Below are 22,051 nucleotides of genomic sequence, written 5' to 3' on the forward strand. Positions count from 1 at the left end.
CCGCGGGGAGAGTTGCGGGGTGATGACTCACCTATTACGCGAGCGCTACGTTACTGCTACGTGCCGCTGGGGAGGTAGGGGTCCTTCGTTGCGCAACATGTCACAATATATATATGGAAAAAGGGGGGGATAAACTCTGAAATGAAAGTTAGTTCAAAATGTTTCTATCATTAAATTTCTATGTAAGCTCCTGATTTCAGCACATGCATATCCATGTCTTCTCTGAAGTTTCTGCTTAATACCTGCAGTGATCAGTTATTTGACTCTGTCAGAGCTCGCTACCTGACCAGTACATCCATATACACCATGACTAACATACCACATACAATAAAGTTGTGAATTGTTACATCCGGTCATCTTGGAGGTCAAGTAATCAGGCATCATTTCTGTGCCTACTTTCAGGAAGCCTGTCACTCAGCGTATCATGTATAATGCTGTGGTAATGAACTGGTACTCCATCTTGCGAACAAATTTTAATCACGTCATCTTCCAGTTATAGTACATGAAGTTCTCTAGCATACCAAGACAGGGAGGCCTGGCCACTTGGCCTCCATAGTCTAGGGGTAACATTCCCACATCAGGACTCAAGGTACGCGGGTTCAAACCCGGCGGAGGTCGTGGAATTTTTAAGGGCGGAAAAATTCAGGGAACAAGTCCTCCGGGAGGGACTTTAAGTCGTGGGTCCCGTGTCGTAGATTTATGGCACGTAAAAGATCCTCATGTCTCTAGGAGACCTCTGAGCAAAATTAGGCAACAATTTCCCGCCCAAGTAGTTTCCAATGCCTCTGGTAGATGGGGGAAATATCAGGTACCGACGGCTGACCTAGTTGGCTGAACAGGGCTGATAGCACGCACCAGTACCGGTAGGTTATGGCAACAGTAGAAATTAAAAGGGGACACACAATGGACCGATAACTGGTCTAAGTGCATGGGGAAACCCACCCCCTCTAATAATAATAATAATAATAATAATAATAATAATAGGGACCAAAATGGTTTTAAATTATTGTCTAAGTATACAGTTGAAGTAATCATACATAACCAGATCACTTATAAATTTCACACAAGCTACTAATACTCACTCTGTTTCTTTGTGCTGCGTCCAGACTTCCTATGATTGTCATCACGTCCAAGAGCTAGGCAGGGGCGGAGTGGGGGAGAGGGACGCAAACATGACATACTCCACCCCTTGTTAACTACTTGATGTTGGGGCCTCAAGCTGCTTGGTTGAGGCACACTTACTCGAGGTGATAATGGAACTGTCAGTGGTGACATCTATGGTATGAAACATGTTCCAATTAAATCAGGCAACAATAATGAATTCATCAAAAAATGCAACTTTTACGTAAGTTAAAAGTTTTAAAGTGATTGTTAATGCATCACCAAGTCAGAAAGTTATATTTGTAGTACAGTGGACAAATTTTATTACAGTATTAGGGGCTAAAAATCAGCTTTTCTGGTCTACTTTCATTATTCTTAAAAAATAAAAGAAAGCTTACAAGATCACCTTGCTGTGTGTGCCCCCCAAACGTCAGAATGGTAGAGCCAGAAGAAACAGTCATTGCTAGACAATGGCTCGGTAAACATATTCTGTGATGAAAATTACATTAATATAACTGTTGGACATGGTGTTTTCTAGAGGTCCATGTCATATAAAATACTCAATATGTAATGAAAGGAAAGGATGTGATTAGTTCCTTTCAAAACTTCTGGTTACACAGGGGTTCCTTGGATGTTATAACCTATAAAAATGTATTCTATTGTAACAGGACCTAGGATTTTTCATGAAGCAAGTATTTGTTTTACTGAGTTCTGTTAAGACAGGGACTTTGTTGCAGTTGCATTTAAAGGAGGTGATTGAGTATTTCAATTTGTATGAAACTTCAAACTGCAAACTGTCATCTTACATATAAATCTGTCATAGATAACAAATAAATGTATGTGTATGAAATGTAACTACTGTAATTCTGTAAGTCTACTGCAGTTACAACTGATCAACTACAGTGCTAACATGAATGATTACTCGCATAAACCCTGAATTGCTGAATTAAGCTCATAGAATGCATTAAGTCACAAAATGATACAGTGTGCAAATCATTTGAAAAGCCCTTCTCCTAATTTTGAGTTTTCACCACATAACTTCTTTGTTTTTTCATGTTGTGTCATCCTTGAGAACATCTAACAATTTCATTATTGCTCTCCAATAGCATAAACAATGTTCAAGGAATACACCACAATCACATTGGGCAACATCTGTTTTCTAATGATACAACTCAGATCATTGGCAATGTCAAATATTATGGTGTAATAAATCAGCGAGTGTTATAAAACTTTAAAAAAATTGCTCTGAAATTAAATCATAGCTCCTATAAATTTACGCTTGACGATATTTCTCTATGTATGATCCTCCAATATTTAAAACTTTGCAATGCTGTTCAATTGTCAAGAGTTTTTTCTCCACTCAAATAACTGCTTATTAAAACCTTGAATCACTAACAAACACAGCCAACATACAACATACACTACTCTAAGTGTGCTGCACAAAATCACAGCCACCACAAATGCAAATATGATACACTACTAAGTTACTAACTCCATGAAGCAAGGGCCTTATTAGCATCCAAATGATGTCTTTTTCTCTCTGGTACAGTATTTATGTTATAACCAAATAATTTAACATCATTAACCTACAAAAGGAACTAATGCATCTCTTTCAACTCTAATTCCACCTAATTTTCTTAGACCCTTCTAACAGGGTACTTTGAACTAAAGTTTAAAAACGATGATGATAAAGCAACTCACAGGAAATGTGTAAAATACATAGTTTACCTGTATGAACTTTATTATAGGCTTTGCTGCAAGCATTTCAACCATCCTAATGTGTCCCAAGCATATACCAAATTTGGTGAGAAAGTAATACAATGGTGTCACACTTTACACAGATTTGAAATAGTGTGATATATAAAATATTATTGAAGTCTCACTTCATTCACAAAAGTTGAAATAATGCAAATCCCAAAAAATTAGGTAAGAATCAAGTATGTGCTTCAAAACCAGTACTGAATTATGTGATGTCTTCGGGAATGCATCCTCGCATAAAATGTGACCGCACTATACCATACTTCTCCTGATGCAGACTTTCACAAAGTTTGTAAATCGCTGACCTACTGCCCTTTTGTACTCCCACTTCTTTAAAACATCTGACAACTGTGAAGTATTTTATCAATAGCTGACATATTATGTTGAAATCAATACTGATGATCCCCAAAATTGTTTGATAAATACAAGTAAGCTGCATTGCCAAGTGGAACTCTGAATTTAGAATAACACATTACAGGACGGAAAGCATCCAAAAAGCAATTATTGCAGCAAGATATTTAAAACTGTGCTTCTTAATTCAACATAATTATCTTGTATTTAATACTGTCAAGTGAGTGCAACTCCTTGTTACATCCCACCTTAAACATTATGACGGAGCTTTACTGTACATGGATAACATGCTCCCTTCATCTCCTTCAATAATCTACTATGCACCTTCACTGTCACCAAGTTACTGATAATGAAATACAGTAATGCTGTATTTCATTACGTACACAATTATTGTTACACAGAATAAACGATTTATTCACATGTTAGTAATTCTGATTGCCAGCATGCACATGTTACAAATTTACAAAATTATAGCAGAAGTACTACTGCATATATATTTTTATGTATTTCCTGAATAAATTGTGTAAAATGAACATGAAACACAGAGGATGTGCTTATCTGTTCACATGTCATTTCATGTGCAAAAATACCTTGTAAATTTTGATTAAATACGGTGCTGATGGGGTTGTCTACATTAAAAGGTGCTAGGAAATTTTCATTTTGTTCATTTTGGTGAAACATACATCATACTTTACATGAAAATAAAATCAAACTTCCTCAATTTTCTCAAAACAGCATATCATAAGAAGGTAATTAAAATGAAAACAATAATTTTGCCACACAATATCCGCATTGCTCATTATTTTTCAATACATGTCCTACAATTCACCAATATTATGATGCCACTGTAGCATGTATACCTGTTACTAGATAGTGACCGTGAAACAAACAGGTTTCCAGGACGAGACCACACACAACAATACAGGAACTGATGGAAACTGTGTTTTCTATGCAGTCGCCCCAAGATGTTTTAAGCAAGACAAGTTTAGATGTTAGTTGTAAGTCAATGTGTGAACTGAAGAGTAGGAGGATGGTGTGAGATGGCTGCCACCCTGGGGAGTTAGTCAATTGGAGCAACAGTGCAGTTGTGGGATATTTGCTGAACAGTACGGACATGAGCATAGCAGTGGAAGAACTTCCATTGTTAAGATCTGCTACCAGGAAACAACTAGTGAAAGCAGACTGAGAAGGCTTAGCATGTGCTGTAGTGATTTGTGAAGTGTGGAGATTAGCAATAGTGTTATAGTTACTTGTAGTTACGATCTGTAAGTGGTCAATAAATCCAATTTCCAATCAAAACCCTGTCTAAAGTATGTCATTTATGACATTTTTATGACTGGCTATGTAACCAGTCTTCTACCACCCACTGTATGCTTTGATCAATATGAAAGTGGACTGTATTAGCAGCTGTTCCTAAGGACCCAATCAGATGACATTTCTTAAGTAAGTAAGGAAGGCAGGTGTGGGAGGACTTCTATGTAAAGCTGTTTGTTGCAATTGTCACCAGAGATGTATATGGATATGAACTGCACTGCTTCCTTGAACAGTACTCTGCATTGTCCGTGTCTGGCTGCAAGTTTCAAACTCTTCTTCAGAATGTTTTGCTACTTATCTACATCCCTCCTACAAGAAATTTGTGACCATGGTATTGTTCATGCCTCAAGTAAGGAAGTTAACACAACCTCTCAGCTTATGTTGTAGTCAAAATCAGTTGGGCTTTCATGATGAAGGATGACGCTGTTCTCTGCTATCCTATTTGGTTGTCCTCTGCGTCATAACGAGCCAGTAAGGCATCATATCCGTTGAGATCCACATACTTCACTTCTTATACATGTATAAACTGACATGACACTCAATGTGCACACACTTTGTTGAATCCCTTCTCATAATGAACTAGATTATGGACAGGACCAAAACACATTTGGAAGTGACAATAATGTTACATAAACTTAGGGACTTTCAATTATTTGGGATATAACAGATGCTATATTGGAGAAAACAATACAAGTATAAACACTGTACACTCTGTCAGCATTTAGAAATTATGAGGCAGAGAGTCAAGTCCTTGTCAGTTTCTAGGCACATGCATAAGCAGATATAAGACACTTGCTAGAACATTATATATTATGGCAGTAAATCAAGGTCAATAAGAAATGATGACGGAAGACTGATATCAGCAGAAATGAAGTTCATGAGGAATTCCATAAAGAAAACAATTTAGACAATACATATTACACTTGAAAGAATGCAGTGGTAGAATGACCTCTAACAGGATTCCAAAGAAAGATCTTAAAATATCAACCAAGAGAAAAATTAAGTCTGGAAAGATCTCTAAAACAATGGAAGCATCCTGTTTTACAGTATCCATAACAGGTCTCAACAGACCAAATACTGAAGACGAGTATGATGATGATGATGATGATGATGATGATGATGATGATGACATAGTGATTTCTCCAAATCTGTCAATCTGCTTCCACAGCACTGTCAGAAGTGATGACATGCTTTACTTGACTTGGCTGTAGAACATCATCCAATTCCTATACACTACATTTAAACTTATGAATGTGATCTCATATAAGCTTGTTTGTCACCTCCAGCTACTAAAAAGTGAATTACACCATACACCTCTAGCTTTTGAGGTGATATTGGAAAGTTCCTGGACTAGGTCAAAAGAAAAATGCTGGCTTAACTTACTCAATTTTGGCCCCCAACTCCTTCAAAATAGTCTCTTTGGGAACCTGTACAGCGATCCCATTGTTTTTTCCAGGGCTCAAAAGCACTGTGAAGTCAATTTCCTTAATGCTGTCAAGTACCACTTGTGATTCCCTTTGGGTGTCAGACACTGTTTCAAAACGTCACCCCTTCTGTTTCATTTTCAATTTGGAAAACAAAGCAAAATCACAGGGGGCTAAGTCCAGTGAGTGCATGTTCAAATTTTCTGTTAAGATCTCCTGGCAAACTCCATAACTGATCCCAACAGTGTCTGCGAGCTCATGGATTGTTCAGCAGTGGTCTTCATTGACAAGTTCTCAAATTTTTTCAACATTTTCTGTCATTCTTTTAGTGCTTAGTCACCCTGAATGTTTATCATCTTCAACTGACATTCAACCGGCCTTGAAATGTGAATGCCATTCAGAAACCACTGTCTGGTTTAAAGAATGCTCTCCAAAATTATCATGAAGCATTTCAAGGGTTTTGGCAGCAGATTACCACACTTCACGCAAAACTTGATGCAGATACGTAGCTTGATTTGGCCATCCATCGCAGACAAAATGAAACATGAAGTCAAAAAAGCACTCGTATAAAAACAATGCCTCTTCACAGTGTGGTGTCACGTGGCAGACTAATGCAATAGCCTTGCAGAAGTGTGACCTTGGCCTACCCTCTCATCTTTCACCGAGGTAGTTATAACAATAACAGTCCAGGAACTTTCTGATACTACTTCATATTACATGATTCTACAACAACCATCATTTTTAAACTGCAGCATCAAATGTGTCTATGCATACTTATGCCAGCAACAGTGCAGACCTACACAAACGAAAAGGAAGAAACTTGTGGCTTGAAAGTGGGTTACACTAGAACAGCAGTTTTCATTTGAATTATCTTCACACACAAAAGCAGTAGAGTATATCAGACCTTATTACTCTCACAACTTTTATCTGCAATATTTGATTTGATAAATAATAATGAAATATGACAAAAACAAGTGATTACTGTGTCAAGAGAACAGTCTTGCAAAAGTACAGCTGTATGTGCAATACATCAAATGTTGTTGTATTTTAGTGTCCTGTTGCACTGATTCACGTCCATGATGTGTATGTATTGACCGTCTTCTAGTGCACACAATCTCACTTGTCACTTCACTACATGTGTCGGCATCACTGTGCCATCCTCAGGTGTGTTATTTACGTTACAACGCATGCAACCACAAAAGGACACATCACAAGACACAGTATACACAAAATATAGGAAGAATGATATAATACGCGAGTTTAAAATATGACATATAAGATGATAAAGCTTAACAAATTTTATTATAGTACATGATGAATATACATTTTAAATCATTTTATAAACGACACATGATGGTGAGCAGTGCAATAGTTTAACATAAATAACACACCTGAGGATGGCACAGTGATGCCAAAACATGTAGTGAAGTAACAAGTGAGACTGTGTGCACTAGAAGACGGTCAATACATATACATCATGGACATCAAATGAGACTACTGGTTTTCATTGTTTTTTTCTCTGCTGCTAGAGAAAATTCAGTTATAATATAGAAGGATTATTGTGACCATCACAAAAATAATTTATATTTGCTAAGCTAAGGAACTCCTGTCAACACTAGAAATGCAGAGATATCTATATACGTAGCATAGTGAATCTCGTCGAATCACAGTCTTGGAAAGTATTCTGTTGGTCCTGAGAAGATACAACACTTTTACTCACACTTCTTACTTTCCCCATTAAAAAAAAATCCCTGTAAATAAATTCAAAATAGTACAATATATAATTATAAATCAATAGGAATAGAGTATCTCTTTGTTTCAGACTCTTCTGAAGAGGATATGAATGAGGCATATACACTGAAGTGCCAAAAGTCATGGGATAGGTACCTAGTATCGTATAGGACCCCCTCTAGCCTGGCGAAGTGCAGCAACTCGATGTGGCATCAATTCCACGAGTGGATGGAAGACTTCTGGAGAGATGTTGAGTTATGCCATCTGGATAGCCGCCCACAGCTCTCTGGTATTTGTAGGTGCAGGATTTTAGGTGCAAATGGACCTCTCCACCACATCCCATAAATGCTCGATTGGGTTCATGTCGGGCAAACATGGTGGCCACACTATTCGTCAGAACTCTCCAGAATGCTCCTCGAACCAATTCTGGACAACTCTGGCCCGATGACACGGTGCATTGTCCTGCTGGAATATCCCATCGTTGTGGGGGTACATGAAGTCCATGAAGGGCTCCAAATGGTCACCAAGCAGTGTAACATAGCAGTCACCAGTCAATGACGTGTTTAGGTGGACGAGAGGACCCAACTCATGCCACGTGAACACACTCCACACCAGTATGGAACCACCACCAGCCTGCATGGTGCCTTGTTGACAACTGGGGTCCATGGCCTCATGGGGTCTGCGCCACACCCGAACTCTACCATCCGCCCAAAACAACTGTTACCATGACTCATCAGACCACGCCACATATTGCCAATTCTCCAGGGTCCAATTTTGGACGTGACAAGCCAAGATGAGGCGCTGTGTCTGGTGTCGTGGTGTTAACAGAGGCACTCTGGTCAGTCTTCTGCTCCCATATCCCATGGAAGCTAAAGACTGCTGCTCTGACCTGCTGGATATGCGTCTGGTACCTCCTGCATTGAATGTGGATGTGATTTCAGCCAGTGTCGCTTGTCTGTCACCACAGACAATTCTAGCTAGATGCTGTAGGTCACGATCATTAAGCACCCGTGGTCGGCCACTGCGCTGTCCACAGTGGGTGGAAATGCCTTTCACAAGGCATTCCCGGTACACACGACACCGTGGATCGAGGAATGTTGAATGACTGCACAACTTTGGAAATGGAATGTCCCATCAGCCTGGCACCCACTATTATGCCCCGTTCAAACTCCGATAATTCACGTCGGCTTGTCATCAACAGACTGGCCGGTGTTCAACCTGACTCACGAGAGAACACCTCACAACTGATACTGCTCTGGGCATTCCTAAGCCGTCAAGGGATGGTGGCGCCACTTAAAAATAAATTTACATGCTGCTATCCCATGACTTTTCATATATGATTTTCACAAGTATGTTTTGTTAAAATACAGGAGTTAAATGATATAACCTCCGTCTCAAGTGCAAACAATATATTCTTTTGTCTTTGATCTTGCTCCCTACACTACATGTTTCGGCCTCAGACGGCCATCATCAGGTGTATAACACTTACGTCGCTGTCACACTGCACCCAGTTCAAAATTTAACATCTAAAACACTCTCCCTGTCATTATCAACTTCTACTTCGTTGATAGCTGTCCACCCGTAGATTACTTCACACACGTTAATTTTGAGTTTATTGTAATAGCACCATAATAAAATCTTTAGTTCTAATATTTGAACTNGGAGTTACTTTAACCTAAGTAGTTTCATGTACACTTAGAACTCAATCTGAACAGTGTGCTGTCTCAGAAGTCAAGTTGTTTGACATGTTAAATAAATTACATTCAGTAATCCTGCACTCCTACTTTTTCCTCATATCTGTAACATACAAAATTTGATCACTAACTAGCCCATTATGTCAATAACCACATTGTCAGTTCCAACATTTTCATTTGCTCACAGTGGCAACCTTGCCTAAAAATCCTAAGTTTCTGGGAGATTACTTGATAACTGCCAATACTGGCTCTACTCACCTTTCAAACAAGTAGATATAACAACAGACTGCTTCCACTACTCATTAAATCTCCTTTAACCCAGAGAAAGTATCTTTCCTGATCTCAAAATGAATGGCTCTACAGTTCTGTCAGAATTTAATTACTGCCATTACAGTTCTGTTAGAATTTATTTATTGCCATTACAATTTTTTTCCCCCTTCGCACTACAGCCCCAGTGGGCCTAGGCCTACCTCCATGAACTTCTCCATTCACTTCAGTTTTTCTAGATCTTACACATTCGGTAGGACTCCTTGGACGGGTGATCAGCTCATCGCAAGGCCTCAACCTGTACATAAACACAGAAAAACGCACACAAACATCCATACCCTGAGTGGGATTCGAACCCACGATCCCGGCTTCCGAGCGAGCAAAGACAGTGCATGCCTTAGACCGCTCGCCTACCATGACCAGCCATTACAATTTTACTTTTCAGTTTTTCAGCAACAATTTCAACTCAAACAAAACCAGGATCTGATAAAGATTTATGGATGTGCACTATATTTTCAACCATGTAACTATATTAATCCTTCCATAAATTTAATAACCTAGTAAAGTGCTCTATCACCCATTCAGGATGAGGTATAAATATTGCAGCATGTTGACCCATTGCTAGACAATGCCCACAACATGCATGCAGCCAACAGTACAGGAACAGCGTTTTCTATGTCTGCAGACAGACCGTTGATATGCAATGTGTGTGTTGCGACATCACACAACAGTACATGGCTCTCATGTGTTTACGATGATACAATGTCTGTCCCTTGGCGATATAAGCGAGTGTCATAGTTCAGTTAAGTTAGTTATGAACTATGAGAGAGAAATAGTAGTGGCAGAATCACAAGAAGAGTCTGAACTAGAAGTGACAGTGAGTGTGTGTGACAGTTCAGTTCAGTTAGAGTTATGAGAGAGAAATACGTGTAACAACAGTGGAAGCACGCGGAGTACAGTAGAATACGGGAGGTCAACCTGCAAGGATTTAAAGTGTGATTGGAATGTTTTATGTGCAATATTTGTAGGGATTTGAAGTGACAATTCTGTGTTGAGATCCATTACTAGGAGACAACTAGTGAAGACAGAGAATCCTAGTGCGTGTGCAATGGTGAACTGTAAATTGTGTAAATCAGCAATAGTGCTATATTTAAGTGTAATTAAGAGAGAGTGTGTAACCAAACTGCTAATAAATCCAATCATCCAAACTAGAACCCATCATTTTGTCACATGTACCACCCTACATGTGGCAATATGCATGTAAAATAGAATTTTTGTCCTTCATCAAGTACATTTTAATATAGATGGCCTTTATTGAATCAGAGGTTATTTAACAGTCCTGTTTCAACTGCACAGAATATTTAGCACTCTATGATGTCAGAGGATAATCATGATCAGTGAACCTGAAAGCACTATACACGAAGTAGTCACAGCCTACTTCTATCCTGGCACTTACCTGTAGATATTGTGCAAAACTAAGAAAACCTATACCAGCCAAGATTCACAGCAAGTACTAGGGAGAGTCATTATATAGGTCATAAATGGATATAAACTGTAAAACATGTGATATTTTAACTTAGAAAAAACAATAATTTCCTAATATATCCTCCACCACTTATCCCATCGTTTTACCAGTATGTCGAAAGCTGCAACACATAAGTCTTTTGACTTTTGTTTCAGACAATTCTGCACCCCTGTCTCAACCTCTTCATCATCAGCAAAACATCTACAACCAAGGCAGTCTTTTGGTGGACCAAACAGAAGTCACTTGGGGCCAAGTACGGGCTGTAAAGTGATGTTCAAGAAGTTCCCACTGTAGTTCCTGAATTCTCTCCTAGGTTGCTTGGGATGTATGGAGTCATGATGAAATAGTTCCCTTCTTGCCAGTGGTCTTGACCTTTTCTGTGAATTGTCCCAAAGCTTCAATGGAACTTCACATTATGATGTGGAATTCACATTTTCACCATGCTTCCATAAATGGGCCAAAAGTACTCCCTGAGAACCCCGAAACACAGTAAGCATTACCTTCTCAGCTGATAGCATAACCTTAAACTTTTTCCTTGAAGTTGAATTGGGGTGCTTCCATTGCATTAAAGCCTACTTTGATTTGGGCTGGTAGTGATGCCCTCATGATTCATCACACATAACAGTCCTGTTAAGCATATTTTCTCCTTCATCTGCATACTGTAAGAGATGGTGCAAGGACAGACCCATTCAGTTCACTGGGCACCCACCATGTGCACACTTCTCCACTCTTCAAAAGATCATGTATTAGGCTGTATGCCAGGCATGTCCAATGGGTCGGTCGCGATTGACCACTCGATCGCGGGACAATTTTTGGTCGATCTCATAGGCCTATAAGGAAATTATGTGTGAAAAACATGTAAATTAACTTGTAATATAACATGATTATATTCAGATTTTAAAGGGGAAATATGTGTTAAACTAGTCTGTACTTTCAATGTATGTTGCTTTTATAACAAACATCATGTGTTGTATTATCCTTACCCATATTTTTGCTTAAAGCAAGGTATGACAATAGGAGGGGTGGTAGATTACTGGCAGCTTTGACACTAAAAATCAATCACGTGTTTGAAGTTGGACATGCCTGCTGTATGCTAAACCATAGGTACATCCTAATGCAGTTGCTACAATGTCTATCACTATTCCCTGTCAGCTAGAATCAACTCTTCCACATGCTGCACAGTTGCTTCTTTTGCAATCTCAACAGGGCAATCTGACTGGGAATCAACTGTGATTTCAAGCATCCTTGAGAGAATTTCTCTACCCAGTTGTGAACCGTTTTAAGCAACAAATACCACTGTAAACAGGAAACATTTCTTTATAAATATCCCTTGTATTGAGTCCTTTTATCAAAACCTGATTCAGGAGGAAATTAAGAGGCGATTGAACTCTGGTAATGCTTGCTATCATTCAGTCCAGAACCTTTTGTCTTCTCGCCTATTGTCCAAGAACATAAAAATTAGAATGTACAAAACTATAATTTTGCCTGTGGTTCTGTATGGGTGTGAAACTTGGTCTCTGACATTAAGGGAGGAACACAGACTGAGGGTGTTTGAGGAGAATATTTGGACCGAAGAGAGATGAAGTTACAGGAGGTTGGAGAAAACTGCATAATGAGGAGCTGTATAACTTGTACTCTTCTCCATGTATAATTAGAATGATCACATCAAGGAGGATGAGGTGGGCAGGTAATGTAGCACAAATGGGGGAGACGAGGAATGCGTATAGGATATTGGTGGATCTTAGAGAGATGGATAGGGACCAGTGGAGGGCTCTTGTGAACACAGTAATGAACCTTCGGGTTCCATAAAATTGAGTACTTTTGCTCACAACAACGTACAAGAGAATTCTGCTCTTTGGTAGTATAACCCTTAAGCACAGTCACCATTTTGATGACTGAAACCAGCCTTTGAACATGTGCATGCGCATATGCTATCTAGACCGTCATGAAGTTGGACTGTGCTGCTACCTAGTGATATACATTGAAAACCATTACAGCTGATCTGCTTCCATTTGTGACCCATTTACTGACTCTCCCTCTTAACCCCTGAATTCAGGTCATGTGTTTCTGTTTGAGGCAACTTGTTAAATAGGTATCCCTTCTTAAATTCATTTACAACTCTACATAAATTACAAACATTTTTGTTTCTGTTTGTCTTAGGCTCATTATCTTTATCTTCTACACACTGTCTCTTCTTGTTTCTGGAGTCTGATAAGTGTCATAAATGAGATAACTGTAATCTTTTCACCACTAAACTCAATACAGGCAAGCATTACTGTGTAACTAATCTAAAATTGTTTTCTGTCAAAGTGACACAGTATATACATATTACTTCTTGAACCTCAGTAGTTAAACGTGAAACATGCAGAGATATGAGTAAGAAGTTTACTATACAAGGAAGTAGTTCTCTGATCTAAATCTATGCAGGAACTGTGAAACAGGCAAGGTCATTCTTATTTTAACCAAAATAAGCCAGCCACTTTCAGCATTATATGAAGTGGTAACCACTATACAAAAAGTTATCGCTGCACAAACAAACTCAGAATATTTACTTTAAAATCAAGCCATTTGCAGAACTAAATGTTAATTGCAAACTCCAAACACTGTAAGACTGCAAGGCTGATGGATTCCACATTTACTCCCAATTTATGAGATTCAGCAATAAAACTTGTAAAGTTTCAACTGGTAACAGGTATGTTAAAAAAACTTTCACAGAAGTCTGGCATCTGGCATAAAACATAAGATTCTTGTACTTTTATGAAATTACTTTTTTTCCTTTTAACAAATACAGATACAGAAAGCAGCAATAAATATTAAGCCAGTTTTATCCTGCAACACAAGAGTATGAAGGCAAAAATACTAGGTCCCCAAGTTCTCTACATTACATAAGCTCATGAAAGAGGAAGAGTCCTCTCCAAACGCTTCACAAGGATTCAGCATCACAGGCCTAAAACATCTTCAGGTGAATTTTGAACAAATAAGTGCATCCAGAGGACATACTTTTTAAAGAGAACAACTTCACATTTATTTCAACTGTGGATTCCATCAGTGCTTTGCAAAATTGCTTCAACACAGAAGCCTTGCCTGTTTGTGGAGGAGGTTTGTGTGTCTTGTGTCTGTGTGCTGACTCCTCAGACCTCACAGCCAAGGCAGGAATCTTAGTCTTGAGCCACCAATGAGCATACATTCCAGAGCGATAGATCCCACCCATGTTCAGGTGGGTTTCCTCCAATTCATTTCTGGTATTCCATGGCTGGGCAGCTGACAATGGGGAAGGGTCCAAACTGGCTGAAGTAACAGAAGGAGTCACTGAATCCATCGATCCAACAAAAATTTTTTCAGATGTAAGGGATGCCTGTGCAGAAGTTCTAGGAGTCGAACCAAAAGGTGATGTGCATATGCACTGGGCTTCATAATTTTGTTCATCTAGTTCTTCACTCTCCCGAGGAGTCACTGACAAAGCAAATGCAGATGCAGATGTAGAAACACCACCAAGACAATTTTCTGGACCTTCAGTAGGTTTCAGACAGCATGTTACAGCATCCTGATCATGAATGAGACCAGACATGTCAGGTGACGGTAGTGTGGAATTGCCAGCTATATCAGCCAATCCAGAGTCTGAAGAACGTGAACTGTAGGCAACCTCACCACAGCAACGGCAGTGTTTAGAATTGGTGCATCTACCTGTATCTGTATAGTCCTTTTCTGAAACACTAATGTAATGGTAACTGTAACATCTTCTGTGTGCTGGGGATTTAATTCCTATTCCATGATGAAGTCTGTCTCTGCTAAAAAGACTACAGACTGCTGGACTATGACGTCTACTGGACCCTGCTCTTCTGGGAGAGGACTCTGAGGGTTTCAAACATGGCATGGAAAAATCTAAATCTTTCGTTGTAGCTCTGTCACTTGCTGAAACACTGGTAGGAAGATCACGTACTGTCTGGATGCTGTCAACACTATGGTCACTGGAAGCACTCTCTTGTTGCTGCACTACCTTACAACTGGAGCTGTCACCGATTGGTTCCAGACTGTACAATAACTCTGCCAAGACTGCAGTGGGAACAGGTATCACATTAGCTGGAATATTCAGACTAGAAGAATGTGTAGTGGTTGGTGAGTATACTTCCTGAGGTAAAACTGGCATAGAGTGTGACAGCTGAGATTTAGGATTCAGACAAACTCCATGGCATGATGTATACAGATCCTTCTCACTTGTGAAATGACAACTTGGTACACACAATGGTGCAGGCTTGGGCCGGCAGAAACTATCAGGACCAAATACTGGAAGACTTTGGCGGACATGTGGATGAGGTCCTTTGGTCTGTGGTGGTTCTCTGAGAGTAACTTCATCTAGCTGTGTCAAGTCCTCACAGACAACAGGAGGGAATGATCTGTGTGCTGATGTTCTTTCAAAACTTGATTCATTGGACTGCTGAGTAGCTATTTTATGGTGGGCTCTATCATCTTTCTGTTTGCAGCTAACACTAAGCATGGAACTAAATTTTCTGCCTTTTGAATCCTGCTGTGTAGTAATACTATTTCCAGGCAATTCACTAATTTTGGTGCAAACATTTTCACTACCATGTTCAAGAAGTCCAGCATTTTTTCCATCCACAAATCCCTCAATACCTGCTGAACTACTGGCACATTTTGAATTGTAATAGTGTATGAAACCAAATGGACTGCTTGCACAGCTGCTTACAGAGCTCTTATCATCACCACCATAATCAACAGCATTTTGTCTCTCCAAACGTCCAGACTTCCGGTCTGAAGATTCTGTTTCCTGCAGAGAAATGGAGCTGTTTGTGGCCGTGTCAGAACTGGAATCATTATCATCAGACTTTTCTTCTGTTACATATGACTTAAGCCAAGTCTGTTTCACAGTGTAGGTTCCCATGCTCACTCGAGTTGGAAATATGACACACTCAACTTTATGACTGCGGCGAACTTTAACCCCTAGAATACTAACATCAATTCCATCCTCTTTGAACTGTGCATATAATAAGCTTTTTAGAACCTTTCTTGTTATTACACCACGCTGAACCAGATCAGCAAAGAAAGCAGTAAGTTCAGAATAAGGTGATGCTGGAGGAAGACTTACATGAGGTGGAGGTAGAGGCTGGGGTTTGCCAGGTGGTGGTGAAGTGGCTGGAGATGGAGATGACATGGAAGACTTTCGCACTGTGCGAATCTGTTGTTTCAAATGTTCCACCCATGTGTGCTGGTCATCTTTGGTCTGACACACTGCTATAATTCGTTCAATCATGGCACCTGCAAAATGTAACTTTGTAATTAATTTTTTAAACACTGGTAATACCACTATATATGAGTACAAACCAGTAATTAAAAGCAAGTGAATCTTTCAATGCCATAACATCTTCAAATGAGCATATTTTTTAACATTTAAGTCCACAACTACAAATATTTCTTTTGGCTTATTTTGGACTTCACCCATCGTCCGGTATAAAAAAGACAAAAAACCACAACGTTTCGGAGACTGGATCTGTCTCCGTCTTCAGGTGTATAGGGAAGGTTTAACCTACTCAGTTGGGCCCCTTAGAAAGAGCTAGTCTCAATCACTGGACAAACCTTGATCTGTAGAAACAACCTATGAACAACCGACAACCGGTTCCGTCAGTGGGAGGAAAGAATAAAATCGCAGTAAAAACATGATAGAAAATTTATGCCAAACATGCACTTGTCAACAATGTAAAGAAACAGAAGTATGGGTTATATTCCATGAATTCAGTTAAAAACGAAAGTAAAAACTGGATAAAGCATGCCTTATCTGCATGGTTAAAGAATCGTGCCACCATGGCGACTTCCGGGAATCAGACTAATCTCCGGAAAAAAACTTGCAGTAGTAGTGGAACCACTAATATTCATGAAATTACATTTTTTGGTTTATTAACCTCTTCATTGATGAGGGGGATCCATATAGGAGAAATATCCAAACTGGGTTGGCTGATCGGATTGGATGAACATGCCATATGAGCTGATTCTTTGTATTTCCTGTATCTACTGTTGCTTTCAATCTCCAAGATCCTAGCTTCATCCCAGCTGACCCTGTGACCTTCTTCATATGCATGCTGAGCCAACCTGGATTTCTCTAGAAGACCCTGCTTAAGATTGTGCTTGTGTTCACGGATTCGAACAGCCAGTGGTCTTCCTGTTTCACCAATGTAGCTTCTGCCACATTGACAGGGAATGCTGTAGACGCACTGTGCCGTGTGTTGAGGATCCCTTTTTGGTTTCGTTCTCACGAGCGAAGATCGTAAAGTGTGTTTAGTTTTGAAGACGGTTCTAATATTGTACTGGTTCCCTATGCGCTTGAACTTCTCAGAGATTCCCTTGACATACGGGATGTACACCGTGCCAAGAGGCTTTTCCTCTTTTTTCTTTTGACGACTACCGCCCTTGGACCTGATAACCGAGTCAATAAAGCCCTGAGAGTAACCACTCAGTTGAAGGTCGCGTTTCAAACTTTTAACCTCCAACACCCGGTCTTGCCGGTCTTGGCATATAGTGGTAGCTCTATCATGAAGGCTATGAACAATTCCTCTTTTGACATGCGGAGGGTGATTGGAATTGAAATTAAGATATCTGCCAGTGTGGGTGGGTTTTCTGTGAACTTTCGTGGTCAGAGCCGTCCCTTTCTTCATGACCAAAACATCCAAGAAGGGGATCGTTCCCTCCGATTCTATTTCCATGGTGAACTGGATAGCCGGTCTCAGACTGTTGAGGTGTGTAAGGAAGTTCTGTATCCCCTCTGCACCATGCGGCCAGATCACAAATGTGTCGTCCACATATCGGAGCCACAACGACGGTTTGTCCTGCGCTGAGTCGATAGCCAGTTGTTCAAAATGTTCCATGTAGATGTTGCTAACAACGGGAGAAAGGGAGCTACCCATTGCCATGCCATCCTTCTGCTGGTAGAATCCGTCGTCCCCTTGAAAGTAGGTGGTCCTCAGGCAGACATCCAGCAGTTCCATGATGGCTTCCACCTTCAGGACAGACCGTTCTGCCAACGTGTTATCGTTACTCAGCCTGCTTCTGATGACCTGAAGGGCTTCGTCGACTGGTACGTTGGTGAAAAGACTAACCACATCAAAACTGGCGAGCATATCATGTCTACGGAGATTAACAGACTTTAACAGTTCTATGAAATGTCCGGAATTCTTCACGAAGGAACCAGATCTGCCGGCCAAAGGGCTCAGTATTTTTTGTAGGAAGGCAGCCAAGGCGTAGCACGGGGAGCCAATTGAACTCACTATGGGTCTCAGTGGAATGCCTGGTTTGTGGATCTTGGGGAGACCATATAGGTGTGGGGGCTTGCTGTGGTATGGGGTAAGCTTTCGCTTTACCTCGGCCGAAAGGACAGTTTTGTATTGGGCGAGGATTTGCTGAACTCTTCTCTCAACACTGGCTGTCGGATCTTTTGCCAGGGACTCATAAACTCCAGATTTCAGCAGGGTGTTAATCTTGTCCCTGTATTTTATTTCGTCTAGCACTACAGTGCAGTTGCCTTTGTCTGCTGGCAGGATTCTGATATCTTTGTTGAGCCTCAGGGACTTCACAGCTTTCAACTCCTCCTTGCTTATGTTGGAGGTGGGTGACTTGGACTTCTGCAACATAGACCTGACCTTCCATCTGAATTCCATTCCTGAAATGTGTGGGAGTTTTGTAATCACCGATTCAACAGCACATGCCATGTCTAAGTTGAAATGTGGATTTACTATGGAAAATTTCTCCCGGGGATTAGTCTGATTCCCGGAAGTTGCCATGTTGGCACGATTCTTTATCCATGCAGATAAGGCATGCTTTATCCAGTTTTTACTTTCGTTTTTAACTGAATTCATGGAATATAACCCATACTTCTGTTTCTTTACATTGTTGACAAGTGCATGTTTGGCATAAATTTTTATCATGTTTTTACTGCGATTTTATTCTTTCCTCCCACTGACGGAACCGGTTGTCGGTTGTTCATAGGTTGTTTCTACAGATCAAGGTTTGTCCAGTGATTGAGACTAGCTCTTTCTAAGGGGCCCAACTGAGTAGGTTAAACCTTCCCTATACACCTGAAGACGGAGACAGATCCAGTCTCCGAAACGTTGTGGTTTTTTGTCTTTTTTATACCGGACGATGGGTGAAGTCCAAAATAAGCCAAAAGAAGTACAGTATACACCATCGTCAGAATCCTTTCAAGTCTAACTACAAATATACGTAAGATTAGAGAAAAATCTTGTCACGTTCATTCAGCAACAAAGTTCTACATATAATTCAGTACATAGTTAGAAACACGTTGTAAATATCAGTTAATACTGTTGCATTATTTGGTTTCCTGTATACTTAATACCTATAGCCCAAGCCTTGTCAATCTCTTCAATTTCTTTGTATTTCTTTCCAGCCTAATGCTCTGAAAAGCTGATATAATACAGCTTCTTCTATTTCATGAACCTCAGGATGGTCTCTGTCACCTGAAGACACCCTACAAGTTCAAAGTTCTCCATAACACTAACAATACAAACATAACCTGTGCTACTACATCTGAAACACTAGCACCATTTGATGCGATGAATTCATGTCATTACTGTCCTCTGATTTTGACAGTTATGTGCAAATACAATGGACTCCAAATTACCTGCAACAAACTGTATGGTCAACATTGTTTGAATTTAAGCCTTAAAAAATGCATACTGTCAATGTTCCTTATATACACAAGACAAAAATCAGCTATGGCTCCAAAAATTTGCATTACCTTTAAAAACTGCTACCGTTAGATATTTAATCTTCATCCATGATGGACAATTTGGACCATCACTATACACAAAAGAATCAAATCTGGCCTGGGAGAGGAAAGGAGAAACTTCTAGGTACAATTCACAGATTCTGATTAAATTTAATCGGAAACGATACTTTTGAGCCTCATCTACCAATTATGGACGTTATTTTAACTAAAGCCTAAGAGAAATATTTCAGAAGTACATAATTCCTCCTCTTCGTCATTCAACATTTCTGTAATATTAATTTGAAGCAAACATTTGCAGGATGTGATGGTAACATTTTATATTATTCCATCAATATGATGAGCCATTTTTGAGAGCATGATTAGCACATGCTATAATGAACTTAATTATGAGACCCTCTGAATTCCTCTCCTGATGATAACAGAAAACAGCACTTGATTTTTGCAAGACAGTGAATATACATGTTCACTTATTTATTGGATAAATATAAGCAAACACTTCAAACTCAGATATGTTTCAAGTTAAATAATGTTGTGTTTATTTTCTGTTGGTTTTGGATTTCCCCAAGTATATAAACTGTTTTCAAGAAATATATTAAATGACTGAAAAATTACAGAATCCCTGAGAAAATCAAACACTAACCTGTTATTTCAAATGCATTTTTATAAGCTTCTGTATCTTCCAATTTTGTGACATTTATTCCTGTTAATGGTAATTTCCCCTGAAAGATAGTGAAGCATAAACACCATTAAAATTTTACACTTCTCTAAAAATATTTTGGCAGCATATTAGTATTTAACACTTTCATCTTCTGTGGTATGATAAGGGATTAATAGTGTTGGTACAGCGGAACCTCGCTTAACGAGCATAATTCGTTCCAGAATCTTACTCGTAACGCAAAACACTCGTTAAGTGAAACAATTTTTTCCATATAAATTAATGTAAAATACGATAATGCGTTCCATGCCGAAAAAATATTAAAAAAACGTTATGTATAACGTTTATTCAAAGAATATTATATATACATTGTTAAGGAGCGTGAATCATCTTCATCTTTTCTTCTATGCAGAATGAACCAACCTGGAATGCGAATTTGATTTGCAGAAAAAAAAATCGAAATAATTAGTTTATTGTTTATGATACATATCAAATTCTTTTTTACTAGAAAGCTGTCTAGAGACATTTGTTTTTGCCGACGCTTCAAAATTTGGTGAAAATGTGACACAGCATTATCATTATATAAATTTGTAGCGCGCACAGCCACTGCCTTATTAGGGCGATGCTTCTCAATGTACAATGCAACAGTTTCCCATGCTCTCAGCATTTCTCTTATTGCGCCAGAAGATTGTTGCTTTGCTGTTACCTCCTCCTCCTCCTCTGACAAACTCTCCTCCACAACTTCTTGCTGTGAAACACAATGCAACTCCAAATCGTGCAAATCGTTGATGTAGACCGATTGTATGTGCATGCTAGATCAGCCACGCTCACACCTCGTTCTCGCTTTTCAATGATTTTACGTTTCATTTCTACGGTTATTTTTATTCTCTTATGGCTGTCTTTTGCGGCTTTTTCTTCGGGGACATTTTTGCAAGGGTTATTAATTTGTACAAGAAAAAATCACAAATAACATGTCTGAACACAAGTTTGGAAAAATGTGTGATCACAAGCGACACTAAGATGCTAGCGGAACAAGCGCTAAACACAGACTGATGTAGCAAGCGCACAATCCAGGACTTCCCCTCTCATCACTCGTTATGGGAAATGTCGCTTGTTAAGCGAGTCATTTTTTTTACAATTTGTTTTGCTCATTATGCGAATTACTCATTATGAGAGGTGCTTGTTAAGCAAGGTTCCACTGTATTTCCATTCAGCCCTGGGTTAGCATAATAAGACCTACATGGAAACATATAATTTTCCTAACAAAAGAATATTTTTGCATACATACATTGTGCAAGTAAGAGTACATACATGCACAGATACTTTCTGAAGCATAATTTGCTTTATACAGTTTCAAACAATCTGGAGCTGAAAGGATTTTAAATATTTGTTTAGTACATATATTAACCTAAAGACCTGCAATTAATCTGTTGTTAAAAGATGAAATGAAATGACAAAGAATGCCAGGCATATGAATAA

At 39.4% G+C, this 22,051-nt stretch overlaps 1 protein-coding gene across 10 annotated transcripts in view; it reads right to left on the reverse strand.

The window, feature by feature from the left end:
* LOC111873212 (rho guanine nucleotide exchange factor 7) overlaps positions 1 to 22,051 on the reverse strand; it is a 94,033-nt gene that overhangs the window by 46,485 nt on the left and 25,497 nt on the right. For all 10 annotated transcript variants that reach the window (XM_033755008.1, XM_023867734.2, XM_033755007.1 and 7 more), the window contains exons 8-10: positions 20,558 to 20,636; positions 16,270 to 16,439; positions 1,083 to 1,275 (exon numbers count right to left, since the gene is read on the reverse strand). In XM_033755008.1, the coding sequence (XP_033610899.1) occupies positions 1,083 to 1,275; positions 16,270 to 16,439; positions 20,558 to 20,636 (442 nt within the window). The remainder of the gene's footprint in view (positions 1 to 1,082; positions 1,276 to 16,269; positions 16,440 to 20,557; positions 20,637 to 22,051) is intronic.

Source organism: Cryptotermes secundus, unplaced genomic scaffold, assembly GCF_002891405.2.
Source record: "Cryptotermes secundus unplaced genomic scaffold, Csec_1.0 scaffold540, whole genome shotgun sequence".
NCBI classification, from domain to species: Eukaryota; Metazoa; Arthropoda; class Insecta; order Blattodea; family Kalotermitidae; genus Cryptotermes; species Cryptotermes secundus.